We start from the raw sequence: 23,578 nt of genomic DNA on the forward strand, positions 1-23,578 counted from the left end.
GTAGGGAAATATATTCAGTAGGATATGCATATCTAGGTTCTCCATATAAGGAAATATGTAAAAACATGCAAATACGATAAGGTATATGCACTTCCATAGTGTAAAGACATACCTCTTAATGGCCAGGCATGAACTATGATGACTTTAATTCCTAGCATGAAGAGCATTCTAATAACTATCATATGCTGAACTCTTTGTTATGTGTCAGGCACTGGACTAGGCCATTTGTACATTTCTCTATAATCTACAAAAACATCCTGCTGCTGGAGAGCAGGCCCATTTTACAGAAGACACAACTATGAGAGGCAAATTACTTTGCTGGAGGCCATCCAGTTAGTAAGCTAGGGAAAGCAGGGCTCATACCTAGAACTGTCTGCCTCTAAAATCTGTGCTGTCCTACTACATCAGTGGCTTCCAAACCTTTTTAGCAACAGAACTATTTTTCCAAATGAATCTTACATGAAATTCCTATGCATAGAGAAAAGTAGTATTTCACTTATTTTGTAAGCTCAAGGTATAATATATTCTTATAATAAAGTCTATTATTGAGAACAATTAAGCTATTTTGATGAACTTGAAAATTTGACACTGAGGGTCGGGGATGCCAACTGCAGCATTAGATCTGTTGATTCCTCTCCTGGTTGCACATTATTAAGAAAAGTCCCAGGGACTTCCCTGGAGGTCCCGTGGTTAGGACTCCGTGCTTCCACTGCAGTGGGCCCGGGTGCGAGCCCTGGCCGGGGAACTAGGATCCTGCAAGCTGCACAGTGCAGCCGAAAAAAAAAGAAAAGTCCCGATATATACCGATGAGTTAACCGCAAACAACACCTGTTTTTAACAGCTTGTCCTGTGACCATGGAACATTCTTTAATAAGGCAGACAAGACAGGAGAGCTACCTAACCGGGCAAAACCAGATTAATCTGTCAGCACAAGGCCATATGCTGGTGGCATCCAACACCACACAGTGTGTGTGTACAGCGAAAGAAAGATGGAAATGTGTAACCAAGCGCGGACAAGACTGTGCTGGCTGCTGAAACCTGGAGTCTACCAAGCTCCCCAGCGTGCTGGTAAAAGTTTTTAAATATCTTCTCAAATACTTTTCTCAGATTTTGGAGAATCTCTATAGAGTGCTAAAGCCCACAGAGCACAGCTTGGAAACTTCTCCTCTGCACAACAACGAATACGGTCCCTCTATAGATGGCACATTGTGTCAAAACAGTATTTTATGGCAACTGTCCCCAAAGCAAGACAGCCGGCAGAATGTAGGACCCTGAGGCCTATTAACCTGTATTTTTGATTTGGTTTAAATATGTTTGTGTTTTACTTCTATAAACTACAACAACAAAGTAGTATAAGATCAGCACTCGCATAATATAATAGTAACATAACATAGTATATTAGTATAATATATAAGTAGTTAGTATAATATAATTAACATATTATAATATATACACATACATACATGTATATACAAATACATGTGTGAATGTGTATCTATAAATAAAACATCAGAACCTTTTAAAAGAGAAAAACTGTAAATGCAGTTTTCCAGCATATCATTAAATGGTTACATTTTGCTTAAGTTTTACTAGAGCTAATTCAAGGGCTTGGGAGAATACATTTTAGAGACCGCAGAATCTTCCAACTTTGAAGCTGGTAGAAAACTTAGAGACTCCTTCCTGCTCCAACACTCTTATCACATCTTTTTAAACAGGTGAGGAAACTGAGCCCTGGAGAGCTAAAGTGATTCCCAAGGCCACCAGCCCATTCGTGGCAGATGTTCTATAGAACTTGGCTTGCCTGCATGAAACACTGACTCCAAATAACAGCTTTCTTTTCTAAATATAATGTCCCTCCCACCCTGGAAATCTAAAGTTACCTATACTTACAGGTTACCTGATTATCAAGACACACTTTGTGCTTAAGCGTTGCTAAAGTGGAGGGGACGTTTCCACATGCGTATCAATTTCCAGATCAATTCCTCAGAATTCCAGTTTACAGTTCCCACTGTGAAAGTGATTCGGGGGACACAGGTTCTTGTCACCACCCACCAAGAGTGAAAGGACACAGTGAAGGCACTTGAGAGGTGGGGGGCTTCCCAGGACACGAGCCCCAGCCTCTGAGCTCCTCGTGGAGGGACCACCTGAGCGAGAAGTGAGCCCCTTCTCCTACCCACCCCCTCCTTGAAGACAAACCAAGGGAAAGGCAGAGCACTGGCCCAAAGCCCCGACTCAGGGAGGAGGGCTCGAATCCTCCAGGTCAGAAGACCACTGGCCCACCCGAAGACAGAGGGAGACCTTCCGGGAAGGAACCTGAGCTCTCGAGAGATCAGACGTCTCGTTTGTCTCTGCAGCTCACGTAAGAGTTTGATGGATTTGTGAGTGAGCAGATATCTTTGAAACTGATGTGCACTAGATTCTACTCATCAGAACATTCTGCTGTGAGAACCTTGTCAAGAAAAGCTGTCTCTGCCCCAAACACACACACACATGCTTCCCTCCTGCCTAAAACAACTTGGCCGGACTGGTCATTTTTTCGGGCCGACTGAAAAGGGTCTTTCACTTTAATTTGCCCATCCCGGACATAGAAAAGGGATTTGCTCAGCAACATTGCTCCTCAATATATAGGTAAAGGGAGAACGTGATTTCAACACAATCAAAGGCTGGCTGGGATGCTTCTTGGACTGTCAGGTGACTGAGGGGCCCACGGTCAAGTGCTGTCTCTCATGAACACAGAGCCAGCTCTGGCAAGCCAGGCAGCTAGGATTTTCAGCCTGACACTCTAAGGAAAATCAACATAGATGCTAACACACGTATCCCAAGATTCTTGGCACCTAGTGTCTGTCGGGCTATAAGCCAGGTCCATTTTCAGATTCAAGTAGCTTTCACTTGGTGGCTACGTTGAGACGTCAGCAGGGTTCAAAAGGCACTGGCCATCAACTCACTGGCCACCTCTGGGTTAGGCTGCCGCCCCAGCAAGAGAAATGCAATCACAAAGGGAAAGTGTATACATACATAGAGGAGTCCCGCAGACCTCTTGCAACTATAGTTGCAAGAAACAGGAACCGACTCAATAACTAAAAAATGGAATTTATACAGAAAGGCTATGGTGGCTGAGGAGTCAGATTTGAAGAGACAGGGAGGAGTGTCCAGTTGGCCCACCTTGGATCGCATGCCCATCATTTAGCTAGAAGAGGGTAGGGAACCCTGATAAATAAGCAACCCATCCAGACCCAATGGAACGGGGGAGACAGAATGTCTCAGAAGTTGGAATGGACGGTATGCAGTCCATCAGCTCTCACGACACTATAAGTACGTCACTCACTGTAACTGTGTGACCTTAGGCAAGTCACTCGACCTCCCAGGCCCTTGGATTGTTTGTCCAGTAAGTGGGGAAATAACTGTAAGGATAATGCTTCCTCCATATTATTACGGCTCCAAGTCTGCCCTTGGCTTCTAAGCATTAGAAATTTGGGAGAATGTGATTTGCTAGCCAGTTAAGTCTTCTATTCCATTTGATTTGCTAGCCAGCTAAGTCTTCTATTTCATTTGGTCTTGCCTACTGAGTTGGGCATGAAAGAGAATCTGGAGGCCACACACAGCATGGGATGGCTGTCCTGCCTGGTGGTCCGTGGACACAAGTGCATCCATGAGAATGTGGACACTCTCAGAGTCACACTGAGCTGGCCCTCATCCTTCCCTCAAGGTGCACACAACCCACGTTTGCCAGGGACAGGGGTGAGGGCTTGGTGTGGCACTACACACGTGTGTGTACACATGTGCCCGATGAACCCCCCCCCGCCACACACACACACACACACACACACACACACACACACACAGAGTTAGTTCTGAAATTGACTTTACTGCAATGACACCAGAAACTTCACAAAAGAGAAGTGACTCTACTGGCTGCGGGCCTCATTGCAGGCAGTGAAGAGTCAACGCTGAATGGGCTCCGGACTCATGATTCCACAGATTTGTAACTGCATCGTGTTATGCCTTCCTGGAGAAAGGCCAGACTGAATCAAGTCTCAGGAGGAATAAAGAGATAAGGGACCCAGATGTGGCCCTTTTATGTCCTGGCCTTCACGCTGATACTGATACTCCTGAAATCTCATCTTTGTAGCCTAACGGCTTGCTTGAGTAACTTATATTGGAATCTTTCAACTCAGATTCTTAAAAATCTAACTGGAAATAAGATATTTATGGATGCTAGAAAAAAAAAATAGGCAGATAAATAGCACGTATAAAGACTAAGTGGTAAAAGAGACAGAAAAACAATAGAAGAGGATGCAAAAACTCAAACAGAGCAGTAATGTTTGGCCACAACCACCAGGGCTTTTTCTAGCACCTGGCAAGTAACAAACCCTCCCTCAGAACCGCATACTGTTAATGAGGGTGGGTGGGTTTGCAAGTACAGTCAGGAGAGTTCCAAGCTAAGTGGTAAGTAGAGAAACAGCAAATCAGGGACTTCCCTGGTGGCGCGGTGGCTAAGAATCCACCTGCCAGTGCAGGGGACATGGGTTCGAGCCCTGGTCCGGGAAGATACCACATGCCACGGAGCAACTAAGCCTGTGCACCACAACTACTGAGCCTATGCTCTAGAGCCCACGAGCCGCAACTGCTGAGCCCACGTGCCACAACTACTGAAGCCCGTGTGCCTGGAGCCCGTGCTCTGCAACAAGAGAAGCCACTGCAATGGAAAGTCCGCATGCCGCAACAAAGAGTAGCCCCCGCTCGCCACAACTAGAGAAAGCCCTCGCGCAGCAACGAAGACCCAACGCAGCCAAAAATAAATAAATAAAATAAATAAATTTATAAAAATACCCGAGCAAATTAAGGAATATAGTATAAGCTTATTTGGGGTACAATAATTATATATAAATGTAAACAAATACACATAAACGCATGTATATTTACATACACATATATACCTATGTAGAGACGGTCCAGAACACAAGGAATTGAACACAGCTGGGACCTGATTAGCTGGATGTCCAGAGTGACACAATATAAGAGAAGGTGCCGACAAGGAGTTTGGAGAAAGCAGAGTGGCAGATAGAATGCAGCCAATCCCCTCTGCACAGTTCAGGGCAGACACGCCCATGTGGGCCAGCCCCCTCCAGGCTCTACCCACAGGGGTGCAGCGGGGCCACCCTCCAGGTGCTGTCACAGCCTGCAAGAAGCATCCGTCCTGCATCCAAGGCTCACCTTCCACACTCAACGAGCATTCTTCTGATTTCAAGGTGGTTTTCCAGGCAGGCATCTGGGTACCAGGATGGGGGTGCCCCAAGCAGGGGCCAACATTTTACAATTAGTACCTCAGAGCTTCCTCATCCAGCCTCTCACGTGATCCTCACAACAAGGGAGGCACGTGGATTTCACTCCCTGACAATTTTAGCAGGACCTGTCAGGTGCTGGGCACCTGGGCAGCTGAGTCAGACAGATCAGCTCCCCATCTCGAGAAGCTTGCATCCTCCTGGGTCCCCAGGAGGAGAATCCAGAGCCAAGTGGCTCAGCGACTTGCCGAGGGCTCGGAGCCAATACCAGAGCACGTGTCTTCCATCTCTTGTCCTAACCCAAGTGCCGTCCTCCACGTCCTAGAGGCTCCTGGACGTTGACAGGCTAGACTCATTTGCAAATCAGTCTCTGGTACATTTGGGTGCTGTCAGTTTCCCAGAGCATCCTCACCTCCAAGGCAACAGATCTAACAGAGTTTCTGCATCTGAGTCCACGACTGCCCGATGGGGGGTATCCAGCCAGGCCAGCCTGGGTCTCCTGCCCTACTCACTCCCTCTCCCCTTCCTTATGGCCACACCTTAACCCCCTCCCCCTCATTCAACCAGTGTATGTCTAGGCACCCTGGCCCTGGCATCCTGACTACAGTGGCTTGAGGTTCTTGGAACCTACAGGGAGTGATGAGGGGAGGTCATGGGCCACCCAGACCTCTGGGGTCAAGCAAGTGGCTTCTGTTGGGGGTCAGATCAGCCCCTGAAGTCTGTTACCCTCATCAGTCACATCCTGGGCAAAGGGTAATGTCATCACAGAGTCAAGGGAGACTGAAGTGCTGACATCCCAGGACAGACTCTTTCAGGAGGCCACAGGATTTCCACTTAGCAGAGAGCAGGGGCGGCTCTGGCCTTAGCGAGTCCTGGTTCCCAAGTTCTTTAGATCCAAAGTGTCCGCACCTGAGTGTCTGTCTCTCTCTGTGTGTCTATCTCTCTGTGTCTCCATCTCTATTTGCCTCCCTCCCCTCCTGTGTGTGCGTGCGTGCGTGCGTGCGTGCGTGTGCGCACAAGTATGTGTGTCCCCTCCCTTGCCTCTCTATCTCCCCCGCCATGCCATCCCCCTCTCTAGTCAGAACAAGAAAAGGAACAGTGGAGGCTGCCCTGCTAATTTGATTCCTGCACTTTCCATCAATAATTTAAAGCGCATGCATTTTGACTTTATAAAATTCTTCATTTATAATCTTACCTTTAAAAGTGGTCCTTTAAGGCTTTGCAAATTATTGTAAATAATGGCCACTGGAGAAAGGACTTGAGGGCTCTTACTGCATCAGGCATTAACATCCCTATACTCACCCCTTGTAATGTTTCACTCAGTATAAATACATTACTGAGTCAGGCTGAGAAGTCCTTGTCCTTAACAAATACATATACACCTTACATGTAGATTTCAACCAGCTTGTTAAAACCTGAGCATCCCAGAAAGCATGGCGAGTTCCTTGTGAGACCCAAGCAGCTGGGATTATTAACGGAGCAGGAACCTGCAGATTCTTGTTTGTGGAAAAAGGTTTTTGTCTCCTTGGCCTTCCCTGAGTTCCAAAGACCAGACTGAAGCAGTTACTAATTAGGAAGCGAGGGAATGCAGAAACAAAGGAAAAGCAGTCAAGAAACAATAGTTCACGGATAAAACAGACTCCTAGTTCCTCCTGAAGGTATCAATATACACAGAACAACTGGACACATGTTTTGCAGGAACCAAGACCCTCCCGGGTGGAGGATGGTGACTACACGCTGACCACAAGCACGCAGACCCCAGACTGGTTGGAACCAGAAGGTTGACGATTGAGATTCCCTAAATGTCACCCTGTCACCTCACCACCAGCCAATCAAAAGAAAGTTATCCACCCTGCAGCCCTCACCCCAAATGTTGCCTTTAAAAATCCTTCCCAGACTTCCCTGGTGGCGCAGTGGTTAAGAATCTGCCTGCCAGTGCAGGGGACACGGGTTTGATCCCTGGTCCGGGAAGATCCCACACGCTGCGGAGTAACTAAGCCCGTGTGCCACAACTACTGAGCCTGCGCTCTAGAGCCTGTGAACCACAACTACTGAGCCTGCGTGCCACAACTACTGAAGCCTGCACACCTAGGGCCTGTGCTCCGCAACAAGAGAAGCCACCGCGTGAGAAGCCCGTGCACCGAAACGAAGAGTAGCTCCCACTCGCCACAACTAGAGAAAGCCCGTGTGTAGCAATGAAGACCCAACGCAGCCAAAAGTAAATAAATTTAAAAAAAAGAAAGAGTACCTTCTTTAAAAAAAAAAAGAAAAAAATCCTTCCCTGCAAACCTTTGAGGAGTTCAGGTCTTTTGAGCATGAGTTGACCATTCTCCTTGCCTGGCGCGCTGCAAATAAATGCTGTACTTTCTTTTACTGCAATCCAGTGTCAGTAGATTGGCTTTGCTGCAAAGCAGGTGAGCGGACCCAAGTTCAGTTCAGAAACAACACCCTCCTGGGGAAGAGAACAGTGTGACCTTGAGCGACGCATCTGGAGACCCTGATGCTTTGGCAACTGAGAATATGCTTCCAGAGTGGGTTTAGTTTTTGCTATATTTCACTTATCTGAACCAATACGTCCCACAGCCTCTCTCTGCTAATCAGAAAGATGAATTCTCCCGAAAACCTCTTTCCCAGCTCTGCTAAGTGAATGACAACCTGCGGTCCACTGTGGGTCTCAATGAGCCTGCATCACGATGCCGCACACAGCAACAAGATGTACAAACCTGAACTCGGGATGGGGTGGCCAGAATACTTTTGTAAAAAGAAGTCTGGCATTTAGAAAGTTTGAAAAGCTCATTTTCTACCCCTGTCTGCAAACAGCGCTTCTGTATAATAAAGAAGGAGGAGGATGCCAGCCTTTTGTCCCTTTCTTTCCCATCTCTTTACGTGATAAAAAGAAAAAGAACAGCTCGTAAACAGGATGCCAGTTGCAGAGAATAAGTACCGCTCAACGCCTTGAAAACATGCTTTTCCCTGAAGGCACTGCCTGCCTCAGTGTGTTATCATGCCCTCTCTCATACAAGATGCAGCAACATCAACCCAGTCTTTGACCTACTTATTAAAAATTCTGAACTGATAAAATCTAAGTGAAAGCACTTTCTTTGTGTCTAAGATAGGAATTTATGACTCTGATCATTTTGCAGGTGAACAGAGCACAACATTCACCAAATATAAAAAATGAGATCAACAGATCTGGTTCTAAAAGTCCTGCTCCGCCACCTGTGAGGTGAGCCACTTGGGACAGTTTCTGTAACATCCCTGGGCCGCAGTTTCCCCGTCTATGCAGTGCGCATAGTAGCGAGTAACAGGTGGTGGTACCACCCACCAGCCACATGCGGTTACTTTGAGGAGTGAGTTTATACCTGGGAAATGCCGTGCACAAGCCCAGGCAGTTCGAAGGCATTTACTCTCTCCAGTCCTTCAAGTGTTAAAATTCTACAACCAAGATTATTGTATCCATCACCTAAACATGATCAGAGAAACACTAAGCATAGTCATCTTTTCTTTAAAGCCCCCTGTAGTCAGATGACAGCTGTACCAATGATTCCTGAGTTTTTTACAGAGCCATGAGAAAAGTGTGTGATTTTCTTGTTTTTCCCACACACCTAACACCAACCCCAGCCCCCAGACACATACGGCTAAAAGGGCTGTGGGCGAGGAATTGTAAAATTAAGCAAGAAACTTCACTCGACTCTTTACTGAATTAATTCACAGCCACTCGGAGAGAAACTATAATCAACAAAACAGAAGTTGAAGCCCCTGATCTACATTTTTCAAAGGTCCTTCTGGCTGTTCAGAGAACAGCCGCCGGAGCAGGAGTGGGGTGGGGTGGCGGGGGAGGAGATGATCAGATCAGCAAGGAGATAGGAGAATCCAGAAGGGAGACCATGGGGCTCAGACTAGCGGAGGGGCATGGACCAAGGTGCTGAGAAGCGGCCAGATTTGAGGTGTTAACATGTGAGAATTAAGGAGCCAGCTGTCAGCGGTGGGGCTGAGATTCCAAGAGCGCTTTCAAAAAGTTTTGGCTAGGGGCTTCCCTGGTGGCGCAGTGGTTGAGAGTCCGCCTGCCGATGCAGGGGACGCGGGTTCGTGCCCCGGTCCGGGGAGATCCCACATGCCGCGGAGCGGCTGGGCCCGTGAGCCATGGCCGCTGAGCCTGCGCGTCCGGAGCCTGTGCTCCGCAACGGGAGAGGCCACAGCAGTGAGAGGCCCGCGTACCGCAAAAAAAAAAAAAGTTTTGGCTAAATATAAGCATTTATTTTTACTTGCACTATAATTGATACAAGGAAAAAAATAGTTTTTCTCGACTCCAAGAGACTCTGAATCATCTTTTACACCGGTTGATTTAATAATAACAAAAATATGGGAGTCATCATCACTGGTTTAAATATGACAAAGCTGATAAGTAACCTCATATTTCAGTTACGTATAACAAAGCTCCAACGAACAGATAAATTACCCACATCAAACAAACTGTCTCAAGGTTAAGGGATTTGTGACAATAAGCCAATTGGGTTAAAATAGACTCTCAGAGCTGAACTTCTTGACAATAAACAACTCAATTTTATGATTAAAGGGACAGAACATGGTACAAATCTGACCACAGTCACCTGGCTATTTCTCTTCATCTTGCCTGCAAGCCCAGTTACTTATAAGCATGCTCCAGCCTCCATCCTCGCTTATTTTTAGGGCAAGATGTTGAAGGCCAGCTTTGTGCTTTGTTTCTCAAATCTCTTGCATCAAAGGCTCAAAGTTCTCCTTTATCTCAAGGTTCCTGCTATTTAAAAGTCATGCTTCTGGTTTCAGGTGAAAACCTTAATGTAAGATGAATTAAATAATTAGGGGCTCGTCTCTTCTTGTCTTTGTCACAGGACATGGGAATGGATTAAGCATAAGAGATAAGAAAAGGAAAGAATTAGGAATTTCACCTAAGTCTTTGCTCACAAAACCAGGGGGAAGCATGAATGGAGAATATGATATATTTTGCCCAAAATTAAGATGGAGAAGCTCTGACTCTTGACATCCCACCCCGCACTTCCTTCAACAACCAACACCAGAGGGTCTCACTGGCTTGGTTCAGGTAACGATCATCATGACCACTGAGAGAACTGGCCAGCTCGAGATCAGACTCCTGGAGGGAACCCCATCCACCAGATCCTCATTCCACAGCCTCTAAATTCAAGTAAATAGAAATCTTACAACAAAGACATCAGGGATGGAAAATGAGCATCTCCGCCAAAGAATGCAAAAGTACTCAGATATGGAAAAAATATCAGACACTTCCTAAGCACCATTTCAAGACGGAGGCCCCACAAACCCTCAATTTCTCCCTTAGACACTATTTTCACCCCAGGCCTTGGAAGCAATGCCTCAGAATGAGCCAGAAGGAGAGCGGGAAGGGGAGGGTATGTGTCACTCAGAACAAGGGACTCCACGGGCACAAACACTGGATTCTGAGCCCTTAATAGATGCCTGTCTGAGGGATGCCCAGAGGTGAGCTCACCCATCTTGTCACAGTATGTCCAGTGCTCTCCACCTTAGATTTTTTTCCAGGTCCCAGAGGAGGGAAGATGCAGACTCACTTCCTGACACATGGACACACTGTCAACGCGCAGCTTGGGGACCTCGCAAAGACACGGAATGCTGCTCGGTCATTTCCTCACCCCCACTGCACACTGAGGTCTCCAGCCCAGTGCCTAGGATGCCCATGTGCATGGCTTGGGGGCGTGGCATCGGCCTCCCCAGCAGATGTGGGCTCCCTGCAGGCCGAGTGTGGCCGCTGCATCACCTTGGCCCCCAATTCTTCATGTGTAGCCATCATTCTATTACTTTGTCCCCTTCTATCTTACAGCTTGACTGCTCCAATGTGACGGATTTTCATCCCCAATTTAATTTTTTACCAATAAAAGGTTACATCTGGGTATGGGGAAGATACTTCCCAGGGCCCCTGAGATTTGGGCAATCCATATCATCTCCTGGCAAGCCTGTACCCAAATACCCCCACACCTCTGGTCCCTTCCACTCACCACCAGAGGCATCTAAAAACCCTGACTTTTAGAAGGAGTGGTCACATTCGGAGAAGTGGGAGAAAATCAGTATCCAGGAAATTACAAATACCATGTCATGTCATGCCATGTCATAGTATATATTTTGAGCACAGACTGGGAAATATAATATGTAAACCTAAGAGAGTGAGCTTAGAGAACCGAACAGCAGTATTAAAGCGCCCCCTTCCCAGCAGGTTGGTTCTGAGGTTTAGCATGTTCTTTTCCACCTGCACAAGCACAAAGGGGTTTTCTTGTTATAAACAGTTCAGACAAGTGATATCAATGTAGCCTACTACACAATGTATGGGCATTGCAGGGTTTTCTTCAGTAGATTACATAGGAATTATGCTATATTCAAACAAACAAAAAACCAGAAACATTTCATATATCATTTTTTTGTTTGTTTTTTTTTTGTTTTGTTTATACTGGGTTTTTTAAATTAAGACGTTACTTTTTAAGAGCAGTTTAAGGTTCACAGCAAAACTGAGGAAAAGATAGAGATTTTTCATATACTTACTATTCCCTGCCTCCACACATGTATAGACTCTCCTATTACTAATATCCTCACGTAGAGCGGGACATTCGCTACAATTGATCAACATAAAACTGACACATCATCATCACTCCAAATCCATAGTCAACATTACCGTTCACTCTTGGTGTTTTACATCCTCTGGGTTTGGACAAATGTATAATGACATGTATCCATCAATATGTCATATATCATTTCTTTACATATATTCTCTTAGGTGGAGAATTCTTCTGCAACAAGGAGGGGGATGGGGTGTTAACCCCATTTCATGGATGTCATCACTGAGGCTCTGAAAGCTGACGGTCCTGAGGGCACAGACTGAGCTGGCAATGTTTCGTGCCCAGGAACCTAGGACAGGTCTGCATTGTGTGCAGTGGTCCACTAATTGTTTTTTAACGTGGTGTTTATTAACTTTGCACTGTTCTGGACAGTGGAGATGGGCTGCTTAGTGCTGATCTGGGCACACTCACCCCTCTTTATCTCGGGAGCGGCTGGGTCACTACCATCAGCATCCCCCCCACCCCACCCCACGCAGTGTCAATGTCACCTGACTCTCTGGTCCATGTAAAATATGCAGGTCACAGATATGGACACATTTCACCAGCCAGAAAGACAGAGAGGAAACGGAGAACTTGCAGTCAGGAGAAAGAACCCTCAAGACAGTCCACTGAATCCACGGGCAGGGCCAGGTGACAGGGACAGACTCACACAGAGAGGGCAGACAGGAGAGAGAGACAGAGAGACAGAGACAGAGACAGAGAAAGGAAGGGGGGGGAAGAGTTCTGCCAGCACAGCCTCCCCCTACTGTCCTGTCTCTGGGAGCAGGTGGCTAGTGACCTCGGGGCCGTGACTAAATCCCGAGGTGGCCTTGAAGGCTGGGGGCAGCCCCGGTTCTGTGCAGTCGGGTGGGTGGTAAGAGCCACGCCCTGGAGCGGGGCCAGCGTTCATGATGTGTGGTTCACAGCGCTCTTCCCTCATCTGTTACTAGAACAGTTGGGCATGAGGGACACGAGAACGAACACCTCTCCACTCTGAAGTCCTGCTTCCTCATCCTCACAGGCAGCACCTTGGACACCAGTCCCACCAGAGTCCACCTCGCCATTCTTACCTGGCACTCCTTCCCACTGACCCTACCTCTGTGTAGCGCCCTGACCACCAGCAGCAACACTCCGAGGCAAACACTGATGGAAGCTTCCAGCCACGCATGACCACACTCCACCTGCTCCTTACTTCTCCCTTTGCCTTGGGTCATGCTTCCAGGCCTGACCCTGGGACCTAAACATACTCACTACAGGTGCCCAAACACCCAGGAGTTTTCCCAGGAGCAGGCTCGCCTCCCATGACACCCCCGTTAGGGCCCGGAACACAGGCTGAGCTGCCGAAGGTCAGTTCATCGGCCAAACAAGGACCAGGGCCCAGAGGACCGCCCCTCCCCTCGGTCTCCTCACCGCCCAGCCTGGTCCCTGCAGGCAGCACCAGAGGCTGCACAAAATCCCAGCTGCTGAAAGCCCCTTAGAGGCATCGAGAGGTTAGAGGGAGGAACTCACCTACTGTAGGTCAAAGAAGGTGAGTCTAAAAGCCACAAACTCTGATGTCTTAGGTTTTTCCGGTTTTTGTCCAGTTTTTTGGACAAAATGGGAGGCGATCCCTTTCTCTAAGCCATCCTGACAATTACCGCCTGTCAGTTATAGGAGACGTTTTCCCTCTTTTCTTTCTTTCTTTCTTCTTTGCTCTGGACCTCTTTTATTTTTTCAGTTGAAGTCTAGTTGATTTACAAATGCTGTGTTAGTTTCAGGTGTGCAGCAGAGTGATGCAGTTATACATATACACATATATACATTCTTTTTCAGATTCTTTTCCCTTACAGGTTATTAGAAGATATTGAATATAGTTCCCTGTGCTATACAGTAGGTCCTTGTTTATTTTGTATATAGTAATGTGTAACTATTAATCCCAAATTCCTAATTTATCTCTCCCCCACTCCCTCTTTTCTTTAAATCAGTTTGAAGTTTTGGTTTTTCACGTGCCAGTGAAGGTGCCTAGCTGAGGCCACGGGCAAAGCCCTTCCGAGGAAGAGACACTGAGGCTGGAATACCAAAGGGTCCAGCCTGACCGCGACACCACCCGCCCACCCCCAGCAGCTGCCTCCCAAACACCCTCTGGGCACTTCAGCCTTTTCCTTCTCCCCCAGGAGCAGAGTTCCTTGGAGACTGATGTGAGTGATGGCCTCACTCCCCCAGCAGCACTGTCCTCCAGGAAAGTGTCTTCAGGGTCAGTCTCTCTCCCCTCGAGCACTGAAGGAAATGAACACAGTGACAAGATGCTCTCTGAACAAAGTCGGGCCAGGAAATTCCACGCAAGACCTACGTGTTTGCAGATGTTTTCCCTAAAGTAAAGCCAGCCTCCCCCATCTTCTTCCTGGAGGAAAATACTTCCAGACTGCTTTAGGCATATGTCCCTTTAAAGCAGATCAAAGAACGATTAGCAAGCTCCACCAGGGCCTTGACAAAGAAAAGTAACTCTCAGAAGCTGCAGCCCCTTTGATCCAGACTGCTTCTGAAGTCCCAGAGACCCAGATCTGATCCCCATTAAAGGCGAGCTTGCGCAGGGTGGGGGGAAGGGGGCGGAGCTGCAGAAAGCATGGCTGCTCCTGGGCGGGCAGCCACTGACGGGTTGTTGGCAAATCTCAGTGTGATTTTCTCCCCCAGCATCAATAAAGAGCAGCTGGGTGTTTAATAAATGTTAAGCTCAACCTAGAAGAACTTCAGCTACCTCCCACTCGGATAAACAGGGTAAACACCCACTTCCCTTAGAAATTGACCTCTAGAACATCCCTGAGATGATGGAAGGAATCAGAAAATTAAAAGACACTTCAGGGCAAAGACAAAGGCTGAGACTCAAGGGAGGGCCTGGACCAAGGGCCCTGTCAGTCATTTTTATCCCCAAATAAACTATCCACTACATTTCCTCAGCAGGGAGAGAATCTGCAGTCTAAGCTATTTCACTGCCCTGGGAGGACACCTCTGGTTTGAGCTTGCCAAATGATATATCTAAATACATTTTTTAGCAAATTGAAAGTTAAAGGGAAACTATTAAAATGACTACCAAGGGCTTCCCTGGTGGCGCAGTGGTTGAGAGTCTGCCTGCCGATGCAGGAGACACAGGTTCGGGCCCCGGTCTGGGAAGATCCCACATGCCGCAGGGCGGCTGGGCCCGTGAGCCATGACTGCTGAGCCTGCGCGTCCGGAGCCTGTGCCCCGCAACGGGAGAGGCCACAACAGTGAGAGGCCCGCGTACCGCCAAAACAACAACAACAAAAAAATGACTACCAGACTCAGTTTGAATAATAACTAGCAGGAAAGGCCCGAGTGATAGTTCACAAGTGATGTGCTCATGGGATTTAAAACTAACTTTCTGTCAGGAAAAAGCCCCCTGTGATATCTAAGATCCTGATGTTTCCAGCTCTAAAATTCTCAGACTCTGGAACTCCACAAACACCTTGAAGGAAATGAAGCTGGGATGTTGACCGCAAACTGGGCCCAGCAGTTGGCCTTAGCTGTCAGTCCCATAAGGACAAAGAGCTGCTAGGATCTGCCTGTTAGCAGGGCTGGAGCAAACCCTGGACAGAAGGGCCACCTCCACCCCTGCCTCCACCCCACCATCCCTGGCCCAGAGCCAGGAGCTGCTGCTGCTTCCATTTCAGGAGAAAGCAGAGAAAACAGTGAAAGCAGCTAACGCAGAGAAAACAACGCTTCTAAATAAGGAGGGTTGGCAAGTACAAAACCTGCGGGAAGTCCACCTCTCCAACAGGCAATTTATCCCACAGAAATGGGATGCACTGTGCAGAAGGCCCCAGGAGCCGCTTTCTTTCGCTATAGGGCAAAGAATGAGAGAACAAAGGGAATTCGCGCCTCACACAGTCCTGCCCCAGCCTCATAAGCCTCTGCACTGCCTGCGGCCGCTGCCTCATCTACCCAGCAATGAAGGTGGGGAAGAGACCAACTGAGAGACGGACAGAGACACCCTCGGGTGCACAGAAGTTTGGGAGAAAACAGACGTCTGAGAGGAGGAGCGAGCCATCCAGGAAGGGAAGGAGGAGGCTGCGGTGCGTATCCAGCTGTTACCTGAGTAACCTGTAGCCTGCAATGCATCCTGGGATATTCTGCGGGAGCCTTTAGGCAGGGATGTGCTTCCTTTAACCCAGGGCTCTGGCAGGATCCTGTGACGCTACATGGTGGTGACTGGCAGGCCAAGGGTTGAACCAGCTGTCCTCCTGGGTCAAGTACCACAGAACCTTAGTGCCTGGGGTCCACCCGAGCCTGTTCCGGCCCCATCAAGTCCCCGACTGCAGGGTCCCTTGGCATAGCTCAGTGTGGGGCCGATGTGCCTAGGATTCTTTTTGCTAGTAAGACATTCATTCATCTGTTCATGCATTCATTCATTCAACAAATGATTTACTGAGCACCTACTATGTGCCAGGCACTGTACTAGGTACGGGGGACACAGGCATAAAAAGTAAAATTGTGAGAGACCGTAATGGAAAAGAATATGAAAAAGAATATATGTATGTATAACTGAATCACTTTGCTGTACAGCAGAAATTAAACACAACACTGTCAATCAACTATACTTGAATAAAATTTAACTATAAATAAGTAAATAAAAAGCAGCAAAAAAAAGAAAAAAGAAAAGAAAAGAAAATCAAGGAGAATGCCCTCAGGCTGCTCACATTCTGATAACAGTTAAAGGGACAAATCAAATAACTCCATATTGTGCTGAGTTTTACAAAGAATTCAAACAAAAGAATGATATACTGAGCTGCAATGTCCAATACAACAGCCGCTTACCATACGTGGCTATTTTAATTTAAATAAAGATTCAGTTTCTTGGGTGTACTACCCACATTTTGAGTGCTCAGTAGCCACTAGTGGCTAGCGGCTACCATATGGGACAACACGAATTATAGGACCTTTCCATCGTCACAGGTTCTACCAGACAGCACTGGAGAGTAAAGGCAGGAAAACCTGCCCGAGAATCAAAGCTGGAGAAGGAGGCGGCCATGCCAGCATGGGGCAGAAGGCCTTCTAGACGGCTTACAGCATGTGCAAAGGCTCTGGGGCAGGTGGGTATTGCATGCTCAAAGAACTGACAGGTGACCGGTGTGTTTGTAGGCCCCAACAGGAGGTTTGGATGTTAGACTAAAAGCAATGGGAAGCAGATACAGGGAACTGTTTACAAAGAAGGGAGGTGAGGGGAAAGGAAAAACAGGACTTGACCACCAGGTTTCTGGTCAGAGCAGCTGGGCAGTGAGGTGCCATGTGCTGAGATGGGGAACTGGCGTGTGGAGGCGCGCTTACTTCATATGTACTTTTTTTGTTTTTGAGATAAGGAAGGTCATCAGTTCTATTTTGGACAAGTTAGGCCTGACCGCCCCCTGAGAGACCCAAGAGGAGATATAAAGTAAGCAGCTGGATAAGTATGGTGCACAGACGAGAAGGAAGGATATAAATGGGGGCATTCTCGGTACATAATAGTATTAAATCCATGAGCATGGATGAGATGTCTTAGAACAGAGAAGGTGGCCCAGGCCGAAGACTTGAGGACCCTTGTGTTGATAAATGACCATGAGGTAATGAGAGGAGGGGACATGGGTCCAAGCCCTGTATGATCAGGTGCCAGCAAAGTACAACTCACTGCCTGTTTCTGTAACTAAAGTTTAACTGGGACATTGACGTACTCACTAACTGTCCGTGGCTGCTTTCACACTCTCACAGAAGAGTTGTTGCAACAGAGACCATAGAGCCTGCAAAGCCTAACATGTTTATTGTCTGGCCCTTTACAGAAAAAGTTTGCCAACCACTTAATTTAAGCCCTGCAGTGACTTCAGTCTCCTTACCTGTAAAATGGGGGTGGAAGTACTTGCCTCATCATAGGAGCAACGATATGATGTTTCTATAATGGGAAGCACCTGAGTCTACTCAACAAGACTAAGAAGAGGAGCTTTTCACCCTTGGCTTTGACACTGCAGCATCCAGCTCTGTTTCCATGTTCGGCAAAAGCAAACAGCACCCACCTGCTCTCTAGAAACAACTGCTAAAGTGAAGCTGTAAACATAAACAGAACCAGTGTCACCAAAGCTACCACTTCCAATGCAGAACGGATATACACGAGCAGTTCTAAGTCAGTTCCTTATGGCCAACCAGTCTCCCGCAGACTCCCGTGAACCTGAAGTCAAAGCGTGAGTCCATGAACAACTGGCTTTCGTGGAACAATTGCTTACAATGCCTAAGTCCTCATCATTAACCTTAAGGAGGGAGAATGGAATTGTTCAACATCCTTTGCCTACCCCCGAACGCTGCCCCAGCTCAGGCGATCCATCTGGCGAGAGCAGCCAATCATATTTCAGGCTACAGTGGTTCCTAGGCAACCAAAACTATAGCCACAGAAACAGGCTGTAGATGACAGAAAGAAACATGAAAGTGAGGACAGAGCGTCGATGGGGAGAGTGCCCCGAATCCACTGACCTGGATGTAACACCTGCCACGGTCACTTAATCTCCCAGTCGTAGCTGCTCACCCTACCATAAGCAGGTGCCCTGTCCCAGTGCCCAGCAGAAAGGGGTGGCATGACCCCTTGGACAGTTGGCAGCTACCTGGAAGGCCCTGGAATGTTCTTGCCTTCTGCTCACCTTAGAGAAAGCCAGCAGTTAAGCCCTACAGAGAAGGTAGTGAAGGGCCATTCTCCTGGACCCAGGTACCTGGCCACAGAGCCCACGCTGGAGATATTCAGAAATGATAACCAAGGAACAGCATCTGCTATGGACTCAATGCTTGTGTCTCCCCAAAATCTGTACACTGAAACTCTAACTCCCAACGTGATGGCATTAGGAGGTAGGGCCTTTGGGAGGTGATGAGGTCATGAGGATGGAGCCTTATAAGGGCATTAGTGCCCTTATAAGAAGAGATAACTTGAGAGCTTGCTTTTCTCTCTCTTTCTCCGTCTCTCCCTTTCACTGCCCTGTCATGCGAGGACAAGAAGACAGCCGTCTGTAAACCAGGAAGGGGGCCCTCACCACACACTGGCTCTGCCGACACGCTAATCTTGGACTTTCCAGCCTCCAGAACTACGAGAAATAAATATTGTTGTTTAGGCCACCCCATCTGTGGTATTTTTGTTATAGCAACCTGAACTAAGATAGCACCTTTGGGACTCAGGCAACTCCCACTCTACAGACAACTTTACAGCTTATTTGGTTTCGGGGGGAAGAAAACTACTCATCATTTTGTCAAACGATAATATCCAAAAGTGAAATCTGCTTCTAGGAACTGAGAAGCCCACATTCGAGATGCTGTCATTTAAGCTAAATGACTTAGCCAAGGGTCGCCTTAAGAAACAAGGCTTTCAAAGAGATCCAAAGAGAAAGATCCTGCCAGGAGACCCAGCAGCCCTTTCTGGACTTCTGAGCGACTGACATGCTGGCAATTTTCAGGCACAGAGCGTTCCTGCTTTTGCCACTGTCTGGTGCTTTTGCCTTCTCAGAGTCTACACAGGTGGAACCTCACCTCTGAGAAGCCCTGAGGCAGGTGGGGCAAGATCAGAGTCAGTGGACCCTCTACGCAGCTCCCAGATTGAGAGACAGGATGAGGAGCCAGCCACACGAGGATGGAAGAGACCAAAACTCGACTTTCCCGTCTGCGACCACAGCTGCACGAAGAGGTGCAACCCCTGTCCTGGAACCGCTGAACCTGGTGCAGGTGGTGCCCAAGGCCTCTCTGGTCCTGGCCACTGTCTTGGCCATATATATATATATATATATATATGCCTTTTTAAAATTGTTATTTTTTTTTCCACTTTTTTGGCCATGCTGCGCGGCATGCGGGATCTTAGTTCCCTGACCAGGGATCGAACCCGTGCCCCCTGCAGTGGAAGCTCGGGGTCCTAACTACTAGACCCCCAGGGAATTCCCTCTCAGCTATAATTCTGATCCCACCTGCATCTCAAATCCCAGCCCAAACTCATCAACCTTCCCCCAAACGCACTCCCAATCCCGTTTCCTTGTTTTGGCAAACGCCACATCCTTTTCTTGGTCATCTGAGTATAAACCCTGCACTTGTACTCCCCACTGTCTTTAACCTTCCCTCCCCTGTCTCATCAATCACCAGGGCCGTCATCACTTCTCTCCATCCATCCTGGCCCTCCTATTTTGATCCTCACGGGTCTACCCAGGCATGGGTTTCCCTATTTGTGATGTTTTTTAGAGCCCAGGTCATGAGTGGTGCCACAGACGAAGCAGGCTGAACTTGCCCACAGAACAATCACTTTCACTCTCAGATGCTAATGGCCCCTGGCTGCCCCTCGGTGGCCAGGGTGTGGGAATTTGCAGGAAGCTGAGGGAGCCCCCGGAATGAGGGTCTCCAGCTACGCAAAGGACAAAGTACTTAATGCTGCAGCGGAAGAAGGGCACAGACAGCGGGTCTAATCAACAGACTCAGACCACATTTATTCAAGTGCTTCCCGTCCCTTTCCTGGATGTGTTTCCCAGCCATCAGTGCTGAGAATTAAGTGTTTTCTGTGGCAGAATTCTCCTCTCCCTGCTACCCCTCTTCTATTCGGAAACAATGGCTACTGTCGCTACCAGAACTTCTTTCCCAGACAAGAAAGCAGCAGCTAGAGAAGTGGCCAACGGTTTCTGAGGGACCAGGATGGAGAGACTCACCTAGCTCAGGGCTTCCCCAACTTTTCTGCCTAAAAATCATCTGGGTATATTCACAAATCGCTGGTTAAAATGGAGATTCTGATGGAGCCAATCTGGGGTGGGGCTTAAGATTCTGCCTTTCTAACAAGCTAGGGGAAGCTGATGCTGCCATTTGCTGATGCTGCCGTTTGTGGACCATCCCGGGAATAGCAAGGGACTGCAACACCTGAACCTCAGTCCCCCGGCCTCACCTCCCAATCCCATGTGCCACCCTCCAGTCTGCTGCTACACCACAGAGGGGAGACACAAGACTCGCCATCTTCCTCCTCCTTCCTTATCCCACTGCACTCCTGTACAGAATGAAGCTATCAGCTGGGGCCACAAAAGTTGCCCAAAGGCACCCCAACCTGAAACCAGAAAGACAGAAATCCTGAAACTAAAAAAAAAAAAAAAAAAATGTCCTGCAGGGATTTCCAAATCATCCCTGTCTTCCTCTGTCTTTTGGTTTCACTCTTACACATGGGCCTCCCTTAATTTGATCTTTCACAGGGAACCACCAGAAAAAATAAGAGATATAGATGTTCAGTTTAGATACCAGTTGTCATGGGATGTACCTAGCGGCAGGCGTGCACCGAGTTCATCTCCGTCCCTGCAGCCCTGACAGCATTATCTTACAGTGGAAGCGTCTTTTCTGCCATGGACCATATGCTACGCTGTCTTGCGTATTATTCATGTGCATGTGATTTTATGTGCATGGAAACGCATACTATTGTGAAAGACACGAACCTGTGCAAAAAGGGGGTACTCTCTTAATATACTTTTTAAAATCTCTAGACTGGAAATAAGCAAATCTGTAGTAGAAAAACAAGCCCCAGTTATTCAGACAGCAGAGATGCGATTTTAGAGAATAGTTGCCAGGTATGGCACCAGCCCCAAGCACTTCCACTCTCTCCATTTTTTCAAAACAAAAATGTTAGGGGATGGAGGGTGGGATTCTGTTTAGGAGTAAATATACCATCTTAAAGATCTCGATTTAGAGACATTTCAGAAGTCGCACTTCCAGGGAAAGAAGGCTCAGCCTGGCACATATGGACCAGCTCGCGCATGAAATATTTGAGAAGCAGCTTCCATCACGATGTGGCTGTCTGGCCTGGAGTTTTACTTAAACACCACTTATTCCCACAGGGTAGACTTAGGGGACCTTATCCAAAAAGGCAGCTTCTACCTAACAGAATCTCTCCCAACTCAGCCCTCAACCAGCAGAATCCTGGTCATTTATTAACGTAACTGGGAAAGAGGGAGGGGATGCCAGGGACGGGTGAGCTGAATTCCCAATGGCTGAGGAGTGTATTTTCCCAAACATACGATCACACTGTCTTTTCCAAGTCTCTCTAAAGCTTTTAGACAGGTTTGAGCCCTGACAGCTCACTAGCCAGTTAGTGCCCTTTAACTAAAAATAGGCTGAAACCGTTCTTTTAGGCTTAGGCTCAAATCCTGTGTGGTAGTACATGATTTCCACGCATCTAACAATACGACACACGAACGAAAAACAGGGCAGGCAGAGCTCAAGGCTCACGGCACTTAAAATCCTCCAACACGATGCGCCTCCATTGTAAGATGATGCTTTCTCGAGCTACGGGGAGGAAGACAAATGATCGGTGCACACCTGCTCCTTAGCATGGTTCGCTGCTGAAGAGCCAGAGCCTGGAAAACCATGAGGCTCACTCAGCCTAGCATTACATCACCGCGCTGAGCCAGCTCCTCATTGAAACCCAGGAGCGGGGACGAGTGAGGAAGCCCCACATGGCACCCCGTCCCTACTACAACACACAGACCAATCCCTGCAACCCTTTAATCTACACATCGTGACCACTTGACCATCCCCACTCCTGCATCCCCACCAAATACTCCTCTCTGAAACACATTCTTCTCTTTGGGAAAGGAGAGCAGGCAAGGCTGGGATGTGGAGGCCCGCAAGCCTGACCTGCTGAAATACAGCTCGGCAGCCAGATCTATTCAACAAGCCCCATCCTCCAGGCATGCCCGGGTAGGCAATGGAGACGACCGTATAGAAATGGCAATCCTAATAAAAACCCAGCCAGGATAAGGGCCACTTCTGAGCACATTAGCTCTGTGGTTTAGAGAGATGATCGGATTCCTGGATGGATGCACAGTCAAATGCTGCCTCGACCAATGGACCAATGACAGGACCCTTCAGCTGCCTTTACTAATAATAGCAAGAGGCCTTGTCATCGACAGTGTTCACCAGCGAGTGAGTGCATGGACGCTTCGGCTAACGGGACTGAACGTATACCAGCGATGCTCCACTCCATCCGCCTAGCCACGTGAGTGGCTGCCCCTAAACTGGTCTGTCTCCATGGGCACAGCACTGCCACACTCAAGGATTCTTCCCATGAGGCCCCTGTTGAGGCCCGGCTGTTCCCTTGCAGGAAATACCACCGTGCCGGGGGTGCAGAGTGAAGACACACAAGAAGCCCCCAATCATGCACTGGGCTGCTCAACAACCGTAAAATTCCAGGGGGTCACTTCTGCCCCCGGCAGTATCCTGGGGCTGCCAGATGCTCATTACAGAAGGGGAAGTAAATGCTAGAAGGGGGAGCCACCAGGTAAAACCATGCACGGCTGCCTGGAGAGAACGGCCGGGCCAGCCCCAGCTCCAGGCTGCCCGGGCATCAGGAGAAGGGGCACTAACAAAGCCCTGGTAGCCTCCCCCTGGGGGCACGGGGGGGGGGCCTCCAGGGCGGCCCGGCGGAGCACTTACATAGCCTCGGAAGCCTCCAGGTTCAGGTCGTTGGCTGGGACTGGCTGCAGAGACTGCGACCCTCCCATCCTCGCTGCGCCCTGGCGAGCAGGCTAGCCGCGAGTAGGGCCAGCGTCCTGGCACGATTCCTCCAGCGGGAGCCCGGGGTGGGCCGGCCGGCGGCCGGGGCTGCTGCACTGCAGATGGGAGCAGCTGCTGGCATCCGGGGCGGCGGCGGCGGCGGCGGCGGGGAGCTGCGGA

General features: G+C 48.4%; 1 protein-coding gene across 4 annotated transcripts in view; it reads right to left on the bottom strand.

Annotated features, from left to right (window-relative positions):
- TACC2 (transforming acidic coiled-coil containing protein 2) overlaps window positions 1–23,578 on the bottom strand; it is a 79,664-nt gene that overhangs the window by 54,612 nt on the left and 1,474 nt on the right. Inside the window, exon 1 of one of the 4 annotated variants that reach the window (XM_007469548.1) lies at window positions 23,339–23,496. The exons of 2 other annotated variants lie outside the window; for them this stretch is intronic. In XM_007469548.1, coding sequence (XP_007469610.1) covers window positions 23,339–23,406 — 68 coding nt within the window. In that variant the 5' untranslated portion in view covers window positions 23,407–23,496. Of the gene's footprint in view, window positions 1–23,338; window positions 23,577–23,578 lie in introns of those variants that run through there. One more of the 4 variants, XM_007469550.1, reaches the window with a different exon arrangement.

This window comes from Lipotes vexillifer, unplaced genomic scaffold (assembly GCF_000442215.2).
Source record: "Lipotes vexillifer unplaced genomic scaffold, Lipotes_vexillifer_v1.1 scaffold240, whole genome shotgun sequence".
Taxonomy (NCBI): domain Eukaryota; kingdom Metazoa; phylum Chordata; class Mammalia; order Artiodactyla; family Lipotidae; genus Lipotes; species Lipotes vexillifer.